Source organism: Labeo rohita, chromosome 3 (genome assembly GCF_022985175.1).
Source record: "Labeo rohita strain BAU-BD-2019 chromosome 3, IGBB_LRoh.1.0, whole genome shotgun sequence".
Lineage (NCBI taxonomy): Eukaryota > Metazoa > Chordata > Actinopteri > Cypriniformes > Cyprinidae > Labeo > Labeo rohita.
The window spans coordinates 4,476,417-4,493,788 of NC_066871.1; the positions used below are offsets into that span (position 1 = coordinate 4,476,417).

At 37.2% G+C, this 17,372-nt stretch overlaps 1 protein-coding gene across 3 annotated transcripts in view; it reads left to right on the forward strand.

Annotated features, from left to right (window-relative positions):
- Positions 1–13,184, forward strand: part of gcgra (glucagon receptor a) — a 76,513-nt gene extending 63,329 nt beyond the window's left edge. For 2 of the 3 annotated variants that reach the window (XM_051102207.1, XM_051102199.1), the window contains exons 10-14: positions 358–427; positions 2,872–2,960; positions 3,612–3,759; positions 7,877–7,918; positions 8,002–13,184. In XM_051102207.1, the coding sequence (XP_050958164.1) occupies positions 358–427; positions 2,872–2,960; positions 3,612–3,759; positions 7,877–7,918; positions 8,002–8,358 (706 nt within the window). In that variant the 3' untranslated portion in view covers positions 8,359–13,184. The remainder of the gene's footprint in view (positions 1–357; positions 428–2,871; positions 2,961–3,611; positions 3,760–7,876; positions 7,919–8,001) is intronic. The other variant, XR_007826422.1, reaches the window with a different exon arrangement.
- The last annotated feature ends 4,188 nt before the right edge of the window (positions 13,185–17,372 follow it).

The window sequence follows — 17,372 nt, forward strand, 5'->3', positions numbered from 1 at the left end:
AACAAAAAAAAACAAAAAACTGCTGTAGATCATTCAGGGAACAACACAGTATTAACAAGTGTATGTAAACTTTTGAACGGGTTCATCTTTATAAATTCAACTATTATTTTCTTTTGTGATTTTTTTTTTTGCGACAAAATATAAATGCAATGCAATGACGATTTAATGATGTACAGTACAAACATATGTTCCTCAAAAGTCTGTTGTATCATAACTGATACATTTAACATAAAAAAATATGCATGGATAATCAAGTAAACATAAGTTTCTTCAATAAACTTAATTTCTTAAGTACATTTTGTCTGTGTTGAGTGTATTTAATGAACATGACATATTTGATCTTTTGTTGTTGATCAGATGCTGGGTCCAGAATATTAACATGAAGTACTGGTGGATTATTCGTTCTCCAATCCTGCTGGCCGTGTTGGTGAGTGCGAGTCTCGTTCATTTCCCTCATCAGCCTCTCTCAGCTGTACTTATCTCCCGAGTGTCCCATATTCAGAGCACTGCTAATGACACTTTACCTCCTGTAATGCCACTTTACCTTCACCCTTGAAGTCAACATGAATTTAAAATTGCTTTTTAGCCTTGATTATCTAGCAATGCTGGCGATTGGACAGGAAAGCAGAAGGAAAGAGGGGGATTGAGTTCAGGACCTGCGAACACAGCAGCTCCGTATTCCATCTCATATATTGATATTCCCAACCAATCCATCTGTCAGTCAATTTCCTATGAATCAAGTACAACCCTCATATGTCACTGATTATTCTGTTTTACTCATAAATGATCAATTAAACAACAAGCTAAAAAATTAAACCTTACTATTGTGTTATCCAAAAGTCAATGTATCTGGGAATAAATTGGCATGATTAGTCTACATTAAAAGCAATATACAGTTGAGGTCAAAATTTTACATACACCTTCAGAATCTGCTAAATGTTTTTTTTTAACCAAAATAAGAGGAATTATACAAAATGCATGTTATTTTTTATTTAGTACTGACCTGAATAAGACAGTCCACGAGAGAATTTATAAAAATGACGCTGTTCAAAAGTTTACATACACTTGATTCCTAATACTGTGTCGTTACCTTAATGATCCACAGCTGTTTGGATTTTTTTTTTTTTTTTTTCGGTGATAGTTGTTCATGAGTCCCTTGTTTGTCCTAAACAGTTAAACTGCCCGCTGTTCTTAAGAAAAATCCTTCAGGTCCCACAAATTCTTAGGTTTTTCAGCATTTTTGTGAATTTGAACTTTTTCCAACAATGACTGTTTGATTATAAGATCCATCTTTTCACACTGAGGACAACTGAGGGACTCATATGCAACTATTACAGAAGGTTCAAACACTCACTGATGTTTCAGAAGGAAACAATGCATTAAGACCTGGGGGGTGAAAACTTTTGAAATTTGAAGATCAGGGTAAATTTTACTTATTTTGTCTTCTGGGAAACATGTAACTATCTTCTGTAGCTTCTTAAGGGCATTACTAAATGAAAAGAATATGATATTTAGGCAAAATAAGAAAGATGTACACAGCTTCATTCTGTTCAAAAGTTTACACCCCTGGCTCTTAATGCATCGCGTTTCCTTCTGGAGCATCAGTGAGTGTTTGAACCTTCTGTAATAGTTGCATATGAGTCCCTCAGTTGTCCTCAGTGTGAAAAGATGGAACCCCAATTCCATACATTGTTGGAAAGGGTTCAAATGCACAAAAATGCTGACCCTAACCCACAGTATTTGTAGGACCTGAAGGATTTTTCTAAAGAACAGCAGGCAGTTTAAGTGTTCAGGACAAATAAGGGACTCATGATCAACTATCACTAAACAAACAAACAAACAAACAAACAAATACAGCTATGGATCATTCAGGTAACAACAGTATTTAGAATATGTAAACTTTTGAATGCGGTTATATTTATAAATTCATTGTGGACTAAATGTCTTTTATATCTTATTCTGGTCAGTACCAAAATAGAAAATAACATGCATTTTGCATGATGCCTCTTATTTTGATAAAATAATTAACATTTTGGACATTCTGCAAGGTGTATGCAAACTTTTGACTTTGAATTCAGTAATGAAATTTCCTGTGTCGTCATTCCACTTCAAAACCCTGTGGCTATTTCAATTAAAATGCATATTCATGAAATGAAAAGAGACCAATTCTGCCTATTTTGCCCAACCTTTGCACACACACACACACACACACAGCAAGAATTTTGATAATACTGCTATTACTGCGACTCAGGTTTGAGTGTATTTTCGGACATAATCAAAGGAATATGAAGAACACAGTAGGGTTAAATGTTTTATGCCCTGCAGTTCCCATCTATGCTCACACCGTCACACTCAATTGCCTTGCATTTGGCTTAGCATTAAACACAACATTCAAAATTGAAGTAATTTCCATTATGCACGAAGCACAGCGCCATATGATGTCGACTCACAGTACATCAGGAAGCCACTACACAGAATATGTTTTAGGGTCTATGATTTCAAAGAATTGCTTTCCCCCTCCTCCAGTGTCTTTATTTCCACATGATTGCGTTGAAAGGCACAATACTGCGCAAATTGCCAAGCATCCATAATGCCCACATTGGCTACGAGGTTCAGATGAGCATTTAGCGATGTGCAGTTATGTTTCTTCATGTCTGTCCGCATCTCAAGTGTTCCTGTAGTGGGCAGGAATTCCTATGTTTGAATTCTCCCAGGGCTGGACTGTGCGAATGCTGTTCCCAGACTCTGGCTTCCTTCCCCCTACGCTCTTTGAGTCTTGAGTCATTTGTTGTGCTGTGATGAAACTGTTGTGTCAGTTTCGTGACATAATGGTCTTAATCAGGGCATTATTATGTTTTCTTCTCTGTCCAGATTAACTTTTTCATCTTCATACACATCATCAAGATCCTCGTGTCCAAACTGAGGGCGCACCAAATGAGATATTCTGACTACAAGTTCCGGTGGGTGTCCTACAGTTAAAGGGTTAGTTCACCCAAAACCAAAATGCCTGGCATCATTTATTCATCCTCATTTCAAGCCTGTATGAGTTTCTTTTGTATACAGTGAAACACAAGATGTTTAGATGATGCACACATTATGAAAGTAGCCCATAACACTATATTCCAGGTATTCTGAAGACAAACAATAGCTTTTGCATTTCATTTGGTTATGAGAGACATGAAAACAATGGCATTTGCAACACTGACACCAATGATGCAATGCGTTAATGCACCATATCTACCATACTTCAATAATTTGCATGTATTTGTGAAAGAGATTTGAGACCTACAGTAAAATGGACAGATTTTTATTGATTAACAACTTGTCACTTTGAGAGATTTGTACTTTATAGTTATTGCAATTTTAAGTGTGACGATAGAAAAATATATCTAAACTACTCTAGAAAGAATGAAAGTCATACAGGTTTGAAACAACATGAGGGTGAGTAAGTAATGACAGAATTTGTTAACACTTTAGTTTAGAGTCCCATTCTCAGCTGTCATATTGGCTGTTAATTAGTACTTATAAAGTACATATTAATACCTAATATTCTGCATTCGCACAATGTTGTGCATTTGTTTTCAGATTAACTGTTTTTCTCCCAATTTTAGGCTTGCTAAGTCAACCCTCACCCTGATTCCGTTACTGGGGATCCATTCGGTCCTGTTTTCGTTTGTTACTGATGAGTCTACCTCACATGGTGCTCTATCCCTGCGCCTCACAAAGCTCTTCATCGACCTCTTCTTCAACTCCTTCCAGGTCAGAAAGTCTTAAAGGATTAGTTTACTTTCAGAATAAAAATTTCCTGATAATTTACTCACCCCATGTCATCCAAAATGTTCATGTCTTTCTTTCTTCAGTTGAAAAGAAATTAAGGTTTTTGGGCAAAACTTTCCAGGATTATTCTCAATACAGTGGGCTTCAATGGGAGCCAATGGGTTGAAGGTCCAAATTCTTCAAAATGCTGCTTCTACCAATAATCCCAGCAGAGGAATAAGGGTTTTATCTAGCGAAACGTCATTTTCTTCAAAAAATAAACTTTTAATTACAGTTGAGTTCAGAAGTTTACATCCACCTTGCAGAATCTGCAAAATGTTCTTTATTTTACCAAATGCATGTTATTTTTTAGTACTGACCTGAATAAGATATTAGATATAAACCAAAACTTTTTGAATTTAAAGATTTAAAGATATTAAAGGATAAAATTTTGTCTTATAGGAAACATGTAAGTATCTTCTGAAGGACAGTACTAAATGAAAAAATACCTGATATTTAGGCAAAATGAGAAAAATGTACACATCTTCATTCTGTTCAAAAGTTTTCACACCCCAGCAGTCAGTGTTTGAACCTTTTGTAATAGCTGCATATGAGTCCCTCAGTCGTCCTTGGTGTGAAAAGATGAATCTCAAAATCATACACTTGTTGGAAAGGGTTCAAATACACAAAAATCATGCAAATCCAAAGAATTTGTGGGACCTGAATGATTTTTCTGAAGAACAGCGGGCAGTTTAACTGTTCAGAACAAACAAGGGACTTATAAACAAATTTCAGCTGTGGATCATCAGGTAACAACACAGTATTAAGAACCAAGTGTATGTAAACTTTTGAACAGGTTTATTTTTATAAATTCAACTATTATTTTCTCTTGTGGACTATGTGTAAATATCTTATAGATATATCTTATTCAGGTCAGTACTAAATAAAAAATGATATGCATTCTAATCATAAAATCCTTCTTATTTTGGTAAAATAATTTACATTTTGCAAAATCTGCAAGGTGCATTTAAACTTATGACCTCAACTGTACTTTTTAACTACAAATGCTAATCTTGCACTAGCTTGACTTCACAAATTACAAAAAAGCAGAGCTAGTGCAAGACTAGCATTTGTGGTTAAAAAGTATAATTTTTTTGGAAATGACAGATTGTTTAGCTTGTTAAGGCTCTTATACCTCAGCTGGGATCATGTAGAGCCCTTTGAAGTTGCACTGAAACTGTAGTTTCCGTTGATCCACATTGAAGTCCTCGATATGTAAAAAAATCCTGCAATGTTTTCCTCAAAAATCTTAATTTATTTTCAACGGAAGAAAGAAAGACATGAACATCTTGGATGACATGGGGGTGAGTAAATTACCAGGAAATGTTTAATTTGGAAGTGAACTAATCCTTAAATACACTGTCACATAAAATTCTAGAGTTTTACAATTGTTTTCCTTTCAATTAGTGAAGTTTTAGTGGAATGAAAGGACAATGGATTTACAGAATTACAGTTTACACCAGTTCAGCACAGTCACACAACAGAGCAATTTCAATTAGTCTAAACCATTTTCAGGAATTTAAAAGGCACTCCGTTTTCATTCATTAACAGATGGTTATCAAGCCCAAAATTGCTCAGAACAAGCTCAGGTGTAATAACAAATTTAAAACTGGTATGTTCTCAATAGGCCACTCAGCCGTGGATAAACAGAGACATCGACTCACCTTGCCAAAATCTCCCTAACAGCCCCATATGTTGCACATTAGCAGTGCATTCAAATGTCCCTTGATTGGCCAGCAGCTTTGAAAAAATTATTTGACATTCTGTAGCTTATTTTACAGTGTCAGGACTAATTGCTTTGCGGGAGCAGACGCTACAAATTGGCTGACTCACCCTTTGACAAACTGGTAATGACACTCAAGTGGAGCGCAGCTGCAATGTGTCGAATTTGTATCATCTGCCTGGAGGAACTGCCCTGATGAGACTTTTCACATGCATAAAGATTCAGAGTAAGGGAGAGATCGAGCAAGGCCATAAAGCGGTTATGTATCCATCTGTAGACACTTCATCCGTATTGGCTTTTGAACATCATACTGCAGATTGCACTAAATTAACTCATTCGGAATGTCAGGTTTAGCTCGTTCGCAAAATAGACTGATTATGACTTTTATAGATTTCTAAAAGCTCTTTGTTTTATTTATGCTTGACTATGAACAACCTCAAAACACAGTGTTTAGCTGGGCTTTTTACAGAGGAATCAACTTTTATACAAAGGAACTAACAAGAGCAGTGCGTTGGAGTCAAACCCATGAACTAGTCGAACAAGAGGTAGGGTCAGAGTCAGGACTATTTTATAGGAATATCAATTTCTAAACAACAAAAGATGACCAATGAACAAGACCGCATGGGTAAATCATGTTATGTTGTCTGACCTTCTGGTAAACCTGGTTGGCCAAGGTAGTCTTGCTGGTTAAAGAGATCACCCACCTCACTGTCATGTTGTTTCAAACCCATAAGATCTTTGTTCCCCTTTGGAACACAAAGATATTTTTGATGAAATTTAAGAACTTTCTGACCCTGCAAAGACAGCAATGCAACTGACATGTTAAAGGCCCAGAAAGGTAGTAAGGACATTGTTAAAATAGTCAATGTGGCATCAGTGGTTCAACTGTAATGTAATGAAGCTAGGAGAATATGTTGTGTGCGCAAAGAAAACAAAGATAATGACTTTATTCAATAATAATGTTTCCTACGACTCCTGTGTCAGCAGCACCAAATACATGTTGTGTTTCAGAAAGTTTTCAGATTTCATCAAAAATATTGTCATTTGTATTCTGAAAATGAACAAAGGCCTTACAGGTTTGGAACGACATGAGGGTGAGTAATTCATAACAGAATTTTCATATTTGGGTCAATTATCCCTTTAAGCTAGTTAAAAAGCCTGGATGGAGCACGAGCATCCTATTGGGACCAGCATCCAAAACACAACATAAACCAGTGATTTGTTATACTGTTGTTTTTTCCAAAAGAATTGTTAGCCAACTATCAAAACTTCCAATGTTCCCGAAACCATAGTTCTAACAAACATTCACAAACAGCATCTCAAAGTTGTGTTGTTGGAACTACACCTGTGGTTTGAAGCTTAGTTTGTTGTTAGCATGAAATTAAATGAAATAGATCATGCTCTTAAGCAAAATAAGCAGGATAACATGCATTACAATTGGTACCTGTTTTTTAAGTAAGAGGGAACCTGTCACTGAATCAAACATCTGTAAATAATGCAAAACAAATCCTGTGTAACATTAATAGCAACAGTCCTCTATTGTTGAACAAATGTGGTTCAAACGACCGATGTGTGACAAAATTACTAAAGTTTTGAAAACAGTCCTGATCAGGTTTTTTGATTGGCTTGATCTGAGTCATTGAATATTGAGCATTTGCCAATACCAAGTGCCAAACCAATAAGGTCTAGGGGTAGGGTTAGGGGTAAGTCATTTATACGAATTCATACCAATTGGAGAACTCGTAAAATACGATCTAGCAAAAATCATACTTATTCGTACAAGTGAGGCCGCATGAATTCATACGGACTAGCCATTGTGTGAATTTCCATGAGATTGAGTTGGATACACAGTATCTCTCAATCTGTAAGACACTGGTAGATATAAACGGGGTCACAGTTATTAATATGGGACTACTGATATAAACTTCTTATATTTTATGAACAATAATAAGCAGATTAATTGCAACTTGAAAGGAAAAAAAAATGAGATAAGGTTAGAAAGTATGAAGTTCCAATGTCCAACGCAAGACACAACCCTTATTAACGCTTTATGACAATGACGTCTCAGAAAGTCTGTCCGTCAAGTCCACGAGACCGGAGGGTGTCCCATTTATCATTTTAGCTTTCAGATGCTTCTGCTGAGCCTGCACTGAGGCGAACTCCACAGCTGACTTCTGCCACTTTGACCTGACATTTGAGCGATGGTGGACTGTTGAAAGTGCATACCGCCACCTATTGCACAACACTCGAGATCGGCTCGGGACATCCCTAGCACTTATGTAACTTTTTTAGTGTTTCTTAAATGAATTGCTTATTCATGTTCTGACATGTCCACAGGGGCTGCTGGTTGCCATCTTATATTGCTTCGTCAACAAGGAAGTAAGTTAGATTCTCTTTTTTAATGTCCACAACCATACAAAGCAGTCTGTTTCCTAACCATTCTGTGCATCTTGATTGGTCAGGTTCAGTCTGAGATTCTGAAGAAATGGAGACGTTGGAAGCTTGGGAGGGACATCGAGGAGGAATACCGTCACACCTACAGCCAGTCCCTTCAGATGAAGAGTGGCAGCATCATGGTCCCTCCTTCCAACCTCTCACGGCTGCCCGATATCGCCACCACTACCTCCCGGCTCGGCAGTCCAGAGGAGAAGCAGATGTTGGTGTCCAACAGCCAGAATGGTATGGGTACTGGATTGCAGTTCACCTCAACACCACAAGATAGTTCCACCTGCAGTTCGATAACAGAGGACATAGTGATGGTGGACAGAGGAAAGTGTTGTAGCATTCAACAACAGGACAATGCCAAGAGCAACCTGTGAGCTCACAGAAGAAGACCCTTAGCCTGACCATCCTCGGTTCTTCTGGCTGAGAGTCCTGAACCATTGGCCCTAGCTGGAGCGAGAGGCGTGTGTATGCGAGTGTGTGAGATAGTGTGTGTTTATGAGAGCACTGCCCTCTCTGATGGGACACATGATGGACACCCATTCGTCACATTAAATGGTGCTCAGCTGACTCTGGCCCAGTCAGAAAGGATCAGCAGTGAGCAGAAGGTGGATGTATGTTAAGAAAGATTTGCACAAATGTACATGTTAACAAACTCAATGATGAAGAACAGAGTCTTATCTCTAGTCTTATATAGCTATCTGTGATGCTGATAATTTAGTAGAGAAAACCCGTTGGGACTGCAGGGTCCAAGAGGAGCCATCACAAGCAAACATCCACAACCAGCACCTCTGGATTAACGGATAATTAAGAAAGAGATACAATTAACAGAACTTGTGAAAAACTTAACTAAACTGGTTGCATTCCAGAGCTCCAGAGCGAAGCAACCCTACATTTCCCTGTAGAAGACCAACCTGGATCAGAATTTCCATGCAGGTTTATGCTAATGTGGTGCCGACGGACCAACAAAGCCAAAAATGGGTGAAGCTGATTGGTCAAGGACATTCTGCTGGTTAAGTAAGTGAAGAAGCCTTGTGGTGACACCAGCACACCAGCATTTTTGTTTGCATATATTTTGGAATCAATTGATGCTTTTGGGTACATGTAACAAGTGAAGCTATTTGTGTGTAGTTAAATTAAAACCATTGTCTTTGTTAGAAATCAATTGCCAAGCTAAGGAATAGAAATAGACTGATCAAGTAATGACCGGTATTGCCCATGTGCCTTTTTCTGTAGGTCAAAGACCCTAATATTAAAACAGAAACACAGAGATTGACCATGCAAAGTAAGTGAAGTACAAATCAGTCCCACACCCAATCTTCAGAGGTGAAAGCTGCTTAAAGCAGATTCTGTCAAGCACACGTTAGATGAATGTGCCACTATTAATCACCATGATTTACTCCCTTAAGAGAAAATATGCTTGGTATACTCAAGCATGCAAAATACAGCCATATGTGAAATGCGTCAAAGGGTCTGGGTTAATGCCTTAATGGAGTAGTATGACAGATCTGAATCCCCTGTGTCAGTGGTCAGAGGAGATGACTGTCCAACAGATATGTTGGTATGTTCAAGAGTCAGTATTAGTTCTTCTCTCGCATACTTCTCATCTCCCAATAGACATTTAAAATCCTTCGCCACAGAGCTTTGAAAGATGTTCGGGAAGTGTAGGAGGAACAGCGAGGATGAGAAAGCCAAGAGAAAATTTAGAACAAATTACAGCCTAAGACATCGATCAAAATGATGCCTCACTCAGAGGATGTCTGTCAAGCTCAGTTCAAGATATGATATGCTATAAAAAAAAAAAAAAACAACAACAACAACAACAAAAAAAACTAAAATCAACTGCAAGACACTGAAATGAGATTGTGGCGAAGTATAAAGGTGAAGTGTGTAATTTCTGTGACATTAGCGCCATCAGATCAGTTTGAGTTCCCTAGTTGAGCCACAACAATAACAAAGCGTCTGGAGTAGGGCTGTGCCCGAATAGTAAATCCGTATTCGAAAAGGCACAAAAAACAAATCGAGTGTTTCCACAGCGCGTCATCATTTGGCCATGTTGGCGGCACTGAATGTAAACAATGCCACTGAACCAAACAGACCTCGCAAGTTTTGCTGATTGTTGCTGCTGGAAATGATCAATTATTGGCATTGTCATGTTTTGGGCTGTACTAAACCCTCTTAAAACATTTGGAGTACTATAGACTGCAACAATTTGTAACAAATCAAGGAGAGGAGTGCAAAAACACTGTCTGAGAAGCAAAAGGCGTTTGTTGTTGGCCAAACTGAACCAGGATTTCCAGGAGAAATCAAGAATCTTGACAACATTCGTCTTTGTTCTTATCATTTCCAGTCAGGTAGGTGAAATATTAGACAATAGACAATAAATTAGTGGAACAGCTAATTCAGTAGTACATTAACCATGCAGTCAAAGCTGTTGTTTACATCTGGGTAACTGACCAACCCCTGAAGTAAATGCAAACCCTCTATAATGCTTCTACAGAGCCACTAAAAGGACATGCTTAGCTGCTTGCTAGCAGTAGCCTGTTACATTACAGTACATATAATTTCACTTACCACATAAACAGAGTAAGGAGAGATGACTGATAGGGCGATGGCAAATGATTTGCAGATCATGAGCACCACTGACAAACATGTAATCTTGTAAAATGTGTGGTAAGTACTCCCGCTCCGTAGTATAAACGGAGTATGTGTGATTGCGAATCTCAAAAGTTAAAGTAATAACGTGAGCGTGCATTCAAAAGCGATTTCAAAGCCCCACATATTCATAGCGGCAACCTGATGCCCTCAATTTATATACAGTATAATTACCCAACAATATAATTGTGAGAGAAAGCATTTAAATATATTTTCCTCTCATCTGGTATTTATTCCCTTTAGGCGTTCCGTAGTACACGTCATTTCCCTTCTGAACGAAGTATTTGGAGTCGGGCGCATCCTTAGTCTGGAGTGGAACTTTTTGTCTGAACCGAAGAGTTAAGGTTAGTCTGGTTAATATTAGCAGTTAGCCCGTGTGGGTAGTTGTTGTGACCGCCATTTCTGAAGTAGATGTCCAGCAACTACATTTAAGCTGAATGCGAATGCTAACGAATGGAGTTCCCGTTATTGAAACGTACTTGAGACAAAATAAATGGACCATAGAGAGTTTGTTTTGAAAATTCATTTTTACAATTCTGTTTAGTGCCGCTAATGGCGTATAAATGACATACTTCACCTTTCATGACAATGAGCAGCTGATGCCCCATATTGTGGCATTTGTGTGTATTATGATGCACATTTATTTTCTTTAGATCATCAAATGTGATGACGATGATTATCGCAGATAACTATGTGGGGCAATTTGCACAATTTTAATTTATAATTGTTAGATATGTAGATATCAGTAAATGCCTGTTGAGATTTGTAATGACTTTGTTTTGTGATGTCTGTTATTCGTGCACATGGTGTGTATTTTGTGCTTGTGCGTGCTTTGTGAAGAGTGCGAGAAACATTTAAATCCTGGTTTAGTCAACTAAGAAAATCTTCTACTTTTTTTTCTTTTCTTTTTTTTGCAACGCTAAAGACCAATTTTGCCTTTCGAGTGAAACCGTCAGAGAAAGGTGAGGTAGTGGTGGCTAACTTCAAAAAGGGAAATATTTTATTGCCACAAGGGATCAAAGACCACAAACTTATTTGTCTGAGGTTGTCTGCCAAAACAAAACATCCTGTTGCATATTTCAAACAGATTTTCTTAAATTGGCGTCATGTAATGTTATCCCAGCCTGAGAGTATTCGTGGAAGTCAATAAATCATGCATACATGTGTCTGCCTTCTATTTCCATGTGAGTGTAAGGCCTCTGTTTCCTGCAGCCAAACTGAAGTGATGCCAAATTCTTCAGTGAGGGAGGCAAAGCGTCTGTTATGCTCATCTTTCCGCATTCGAACTTCAGAACCTCTTGGAATATCTAGGAATGAACCTGCCAAGAGTATCCCAGGAGAATCTGAGCCATGCTTTGGTAGCAGGAGAGATGGAAAGCTAAATCTGTGTAACCAAACATGCATTTGATGAATTGAACCCATTATTTTTAAGTAACTGAACGGTAATGATGTTGCATCAAAGTATGTTGAAAGAGTCAAATATTTATTCTGATGTTTGTATACAGGAATAGCTTACTCAAAAATAAAAATTTTGTCATTCATTTATAGTATTACTTCAACCTGAAATTATTTTTGTATCGACACAGAAGGACAGACCAAAAATTTAAGTCGTTGTGACAATCTTCGCTTTTGCTTTGCTTGCAGATTCTCATTTAAAAAATGGTTGAACTTTGGTTTATTTTATGACTTCAGAAAACTTGGAGTTCAAACATCATATGGAAACATTTTTTGGAGCTTGGCAGTAAAAATCATCATCTACTTTTCTGGTATAAATGTCTAATAACTCAGTGACAGAATTTTCGATTTTTGAGTGAACTGTTCCTTTAAATGTAATTTGTTGGCGCAAACTCAAAAACATGTCACTATATCAAATCATTTTCTCTTGCATTTCTTGCAAAAATGTCATAATCCTGTTTGCCCATGAAATCTTTGGGGTTTTTTTTTAGTCTTTGGCAGCATTGTCTTTGGTTGAATGAATTGTATATTTCTCAGTAAGGATTTCCCCTTTTTTATTTATATTTTTGCTGTTTTATAGTACACCTCAGCTACATTGCAAATGACTAATGCAAAATAATAAATCTAGAACACTCCCATTATATTCAAAGGCAATATCCATGCTGTAAACAAATGGTGTGGAAGCTTTGCTCATTGTAATGGTTGTGTTTTAGTTTTGTGTTGTGTAGTTCGCTTGCTATGTAGATTGGCTGTTGGTTAGGTTGGCCAGACATTGAGCCAGATATGACAGAGAAGGCCTGCCATGCTGTAGATTAAAATATGTGCTTGTGTAATGTTTTTTGATTAATTATGATATCAAGATGGTGAATAAATAAATTCAAGTAAGAAAAGAGTGGTTTGTTTTTTACTGTTCACTGTAAAAAAAAAAAAAATCGGGATTTCACCGTATGTAACTGTAGTATTTTACAGTAAATTACATTATTATCACTTTACAGGCTTTAACTGTGACGTTTCACAATATGATACTGTATTCAGGAATTTTACTGTGAAAATAATGCAGGAGGAGCTGTTACAATAAACTATTGTAAATTCTGTCCTGTGTCTGCGTGCTGTGTCCTGACTGAGCTTTCTCTGTTATCTGAGCTGCTCTCTCGTCTCCTCCATGTTTTCATCCAATGAATTCACCGGTAAGTGTTGAAATGTCAACTTAAATGCCTTTTTTATATGGTAGTGCATATAATTTAGAAGTATTAACCGAGTAGCATTAGTTGTAGGTTCTGTTGTCTCGCACATTGACAGAAAATGGCTTTTGTCCACATTAAAAAATGTGAATTGCAATTATTTTCTTGTAAAATTAGTCATCTAAAACTCTTGTATGCTGCCACATGACTCCTTTCACTCTTATTTCTTAAATAAATAAATCTTGATTTCTTTTCTAAACAGTAGGTAACAGTATATTTGTTTCAGGTGACATATTGAAGACGAGGGCATGGATACTGACATTGGAGGGTCAAGTTGATTCATAACTGGTCTGGCTGAAGTATGCTGAAGATGCTTCTTGCACTCTGGAATTTACCAAATGTAATTTCTACATTATATTGTACTTGAGGGCTTGTTGTTTATTTGGTGAGTTAAAACAAGGAATGTTTGGATGTGTTGGGATTTTGCGAGCTGTGCAGGACAGGCAGCCAAGAGGAGACGACCCCCCTTCTCCCCCTCAAACAAGTGGCGTATTGCCGATTCAACTTTTGTGTCTGCGCAGGAGACCTGAGCAGAAGCTGTTTTTAAAAGCACACACTATCTTCTGCAAACAGTACATATAAAATGATGTACACTGTTGTGTGCAAATGCTCTGCTTGCATAAATCACACACCTCTACTTTGACTGTTCTTGACTGTGTGTTTGTGATGGAAATGTTTTTAAGCTGCCGTTATTTAAATGGTTTGGGTTAATATCACCTTGTTCTGTCACCTTTTTGCTCTGTACTGCAACAGCAGTGACACTGAAGGTGATGACTGGGAACTGACACCTTTTTCATCCCACCTGAAAGAAACTAACAGCTTTCCTCTCTGTCTTTTTGTTTATAATTACTTCTTGGGCATCAATCCAGAGACGACATATCAACCAGCAAGTCTGTACACTGATCAGGAAACTCATTTTGTTTGAATGGATGTCAATCTAGTGTGTTAGCAATGTTCCAACGCTAAAACGGACAAACCCAACTCTGGCTTCGTGTTAAGCTAGATGTTGTCATGCAGTAAGATAATCACTGAATATGTTCTACAGTGTGTCCTGGTTCAGTGGAGAGAAGAATGACCGTCTGAACCTCTGTGCTGGAAAGTTTAAACAGAATTTATTAAACTGCAAAATAAATGTGTAAAATTGATTATGTTTTTGTGTTTATTTGAATTGAACATGTATTTACAGTGTTATGGGTTACTAAATGGGTGTCAAAAAAGTCAAAATTACAGTATTTTATAATAAATTCACAGTACATTTTAAATTAAATTTTTAATTAACAATACATTTTATAGCAAATTAAGAACACATTACTGAGCTGCATTACTATTACAGTTTACACTGTAATTCCACAGCAGAATACTGCTAAATTGCAGTAATCTGATGGCATTAACTGTAACTGTACAGCTAAATACCGTAATTTTACAGGACCATACTGCTAAATCACAGTATAGAGTAACTAATGTGAGGTCACAGTAAATGTCTGTCATTTCACAATTATTTACTGTAAAAATGATACAGTAACTTACTGTGAAAGTAATGTAACTAGTTCACAGTAATTTACTGTGAATTTACAGTACATTTTTTTGTTACATTGTTCATATGAATTTGTACAGTGCCATTCATGTGTTTTCATGCAGTCTGTTTTGTCAATATGTTTTTGTAATGATAGATCCAATGAAGGCAAGATGTGGATGAACCCAAGTGAAGTTTATTTACAGTGAAATCCAAACATAATCCAAAATGCAAACATAGACGTGACTTGACTTGACATGACATAAACTTGTCCTTAGCAGACTTGACTTGGCATGTCATGAACAGACTTGACTTGGCATGAAACAGGAGCACAAACTCACTAACAGCAGGTATACACTTCAATACACGACAAGGAACAATGGCAACAAGAGGGCTACTTATACCAAACAATTATGGTCACAAGTATGGTATATTTGGTATGTATGTTGTCGGCATGACCCAAGGAATGTTTTGAGACCAGTTTCATTACAATAGGCTTATGCAATCAGAAGTTATTAGCATTTTTGGAAATTTCATTATTAATGTTTAATGAATGGCGTATTACTTCTGACCAGTAGGTGGCGTTGTTACCAAATTGATGTGGCCTGGTCAGTGTGAAGTGACAATGGCACATACAAAGTTCGGTGTAAATATGTCAAAGCATTGCGGAGATACAGCCTCAGATGCAGTTTGGCATCTTTCCAACAAATTAGTTGATGCGCTAAACAAAAACTGTTTCGTATATCGACAAGAAATCCGTAACTTTTTGCCAGCATCGTCTGAAGATGATCCGAGTCAAATTTGGTGAAAATCAGACCAATGGTCTAGGATGAGTTTGAAAAAGTAGGTTTTACAAACAAAAAATTATAGAAAAAAACAAAACCTTACAGTTTACAGTTTTTGAATTTTGGATTTCTTTCGGCTCGGCATGAGCCAAGGATTCAGAGAAAAAAATAATTTTCAATCTGTTCCTTACGGTACAAAAGTTGTTAGCATAAACAGAGTAAAACTTTGGACAAGTGGTGGCACTAGAGAGTTTGAGTTAGAGACTCCAAATTCGCTATGGTTAATGTTGAGACTGTCCTCTACCAGTATGCCAAATTTCACAACTTTCCCCGTAAGCAGTTCTATGGGCTCCCATAGACTCAAGCGGAAGAAATGGAAGAAGAAGAATAATAAGAACGCCAACGGATACAATAGGTGCCTTCCCACCTTCGGTGCTTGGCCCCTAATTAGATTACAATATGTTTTAAAATGCTCATAATCAGAATACTTACTTTTTTATTGATTGCATGATCACTTTATTCACAGTAACACCAATTCTCACTACTGACTAGTTGCTTATTAACATGCAAATTAATAGCATATTGGCTGTTTATTAGTACTTATAAAGCATATATTAATGCCTTATTCTGTCTGACCATATTAGATTCCATAACCCAACCTCATATCTAAACTTTACAACTACCTTACTAACTATTAATAAGCAGCAAATTCGTATTTTGTTGAGGCGAAGTCATAGTTAATAGCTAATAGTGTATAGTGAGTACTGGTACCTAAACTAAAATGTAACCTTACTCACACAACTGCAGTAAAATATTCATAATTTAATGATTTACCTCAGAACAGATTAGATATTTCTCTCTGTTTTATTTTAATCAAAATGGCGAACAATAACCCCATTCAAGTACAAACTACTAGCATATTGGCTAGTTATTGTTACTTACAAAGCACATATTAATCCCTTGTTTTGCATGACCATATTCTAGATCCCTCGCCAGTACTTAAACATTACCACAACAACTACCCTATTTACTATCAATAAGCAGCAAATTAAAGTTTGTTGAGGGACAGCTCTTACTTAGCTAAATCTAGAAAATGTAGCCCACCATGTTCTAATATATTCAGTACAACAAATGTTGTAAACCTGCCTAAACAAATCCTGTGTTTACACTGGACCTGATTGTTGAGCGGACATGAATCCCTACGGTGCATTAGCTCTTCATTTTCTAATCCGTTTAATTATCTCGATCCTCTTTAAGGCTGTAGGCCAAGATTCTGTACTGCCTTAAACACAACAAATCTGTCTGTTTCACCATGGACATCTCACCTCTGTGATTTTAATACCATGGCCCCCTGTTAAAGAGAGGTTGTGCAGGGGATAGAAGCACAGCATGGAAAACAGATGTGTGGAGGTGTTGATGCTCTGGTTAACTGTTTTGTGTATGTGTGAGATTAATGCTGGAATAAGACCTGATAAGGGTATTGTTATCACACGCTACTTTAAATGCTAGCGTGAATCATCATTTATCATCACACTGGTCTGCTTCACAGTGTGATTTATGATTTACTATTAGAGCCTAACAAGGTCAATAAAATGCTTGAAACACACAGTCGTCTGGTGTGGTTGGGGGGATCTTGTTTCATAACTGTCTAGTTAATAGTCTTTGCTGTGTTTTCAAACCGCACTGTTTGTTTGCCTATCCTGGCAACTGCATTGCAACTCAAGAGTGCTGTAATCCAAATG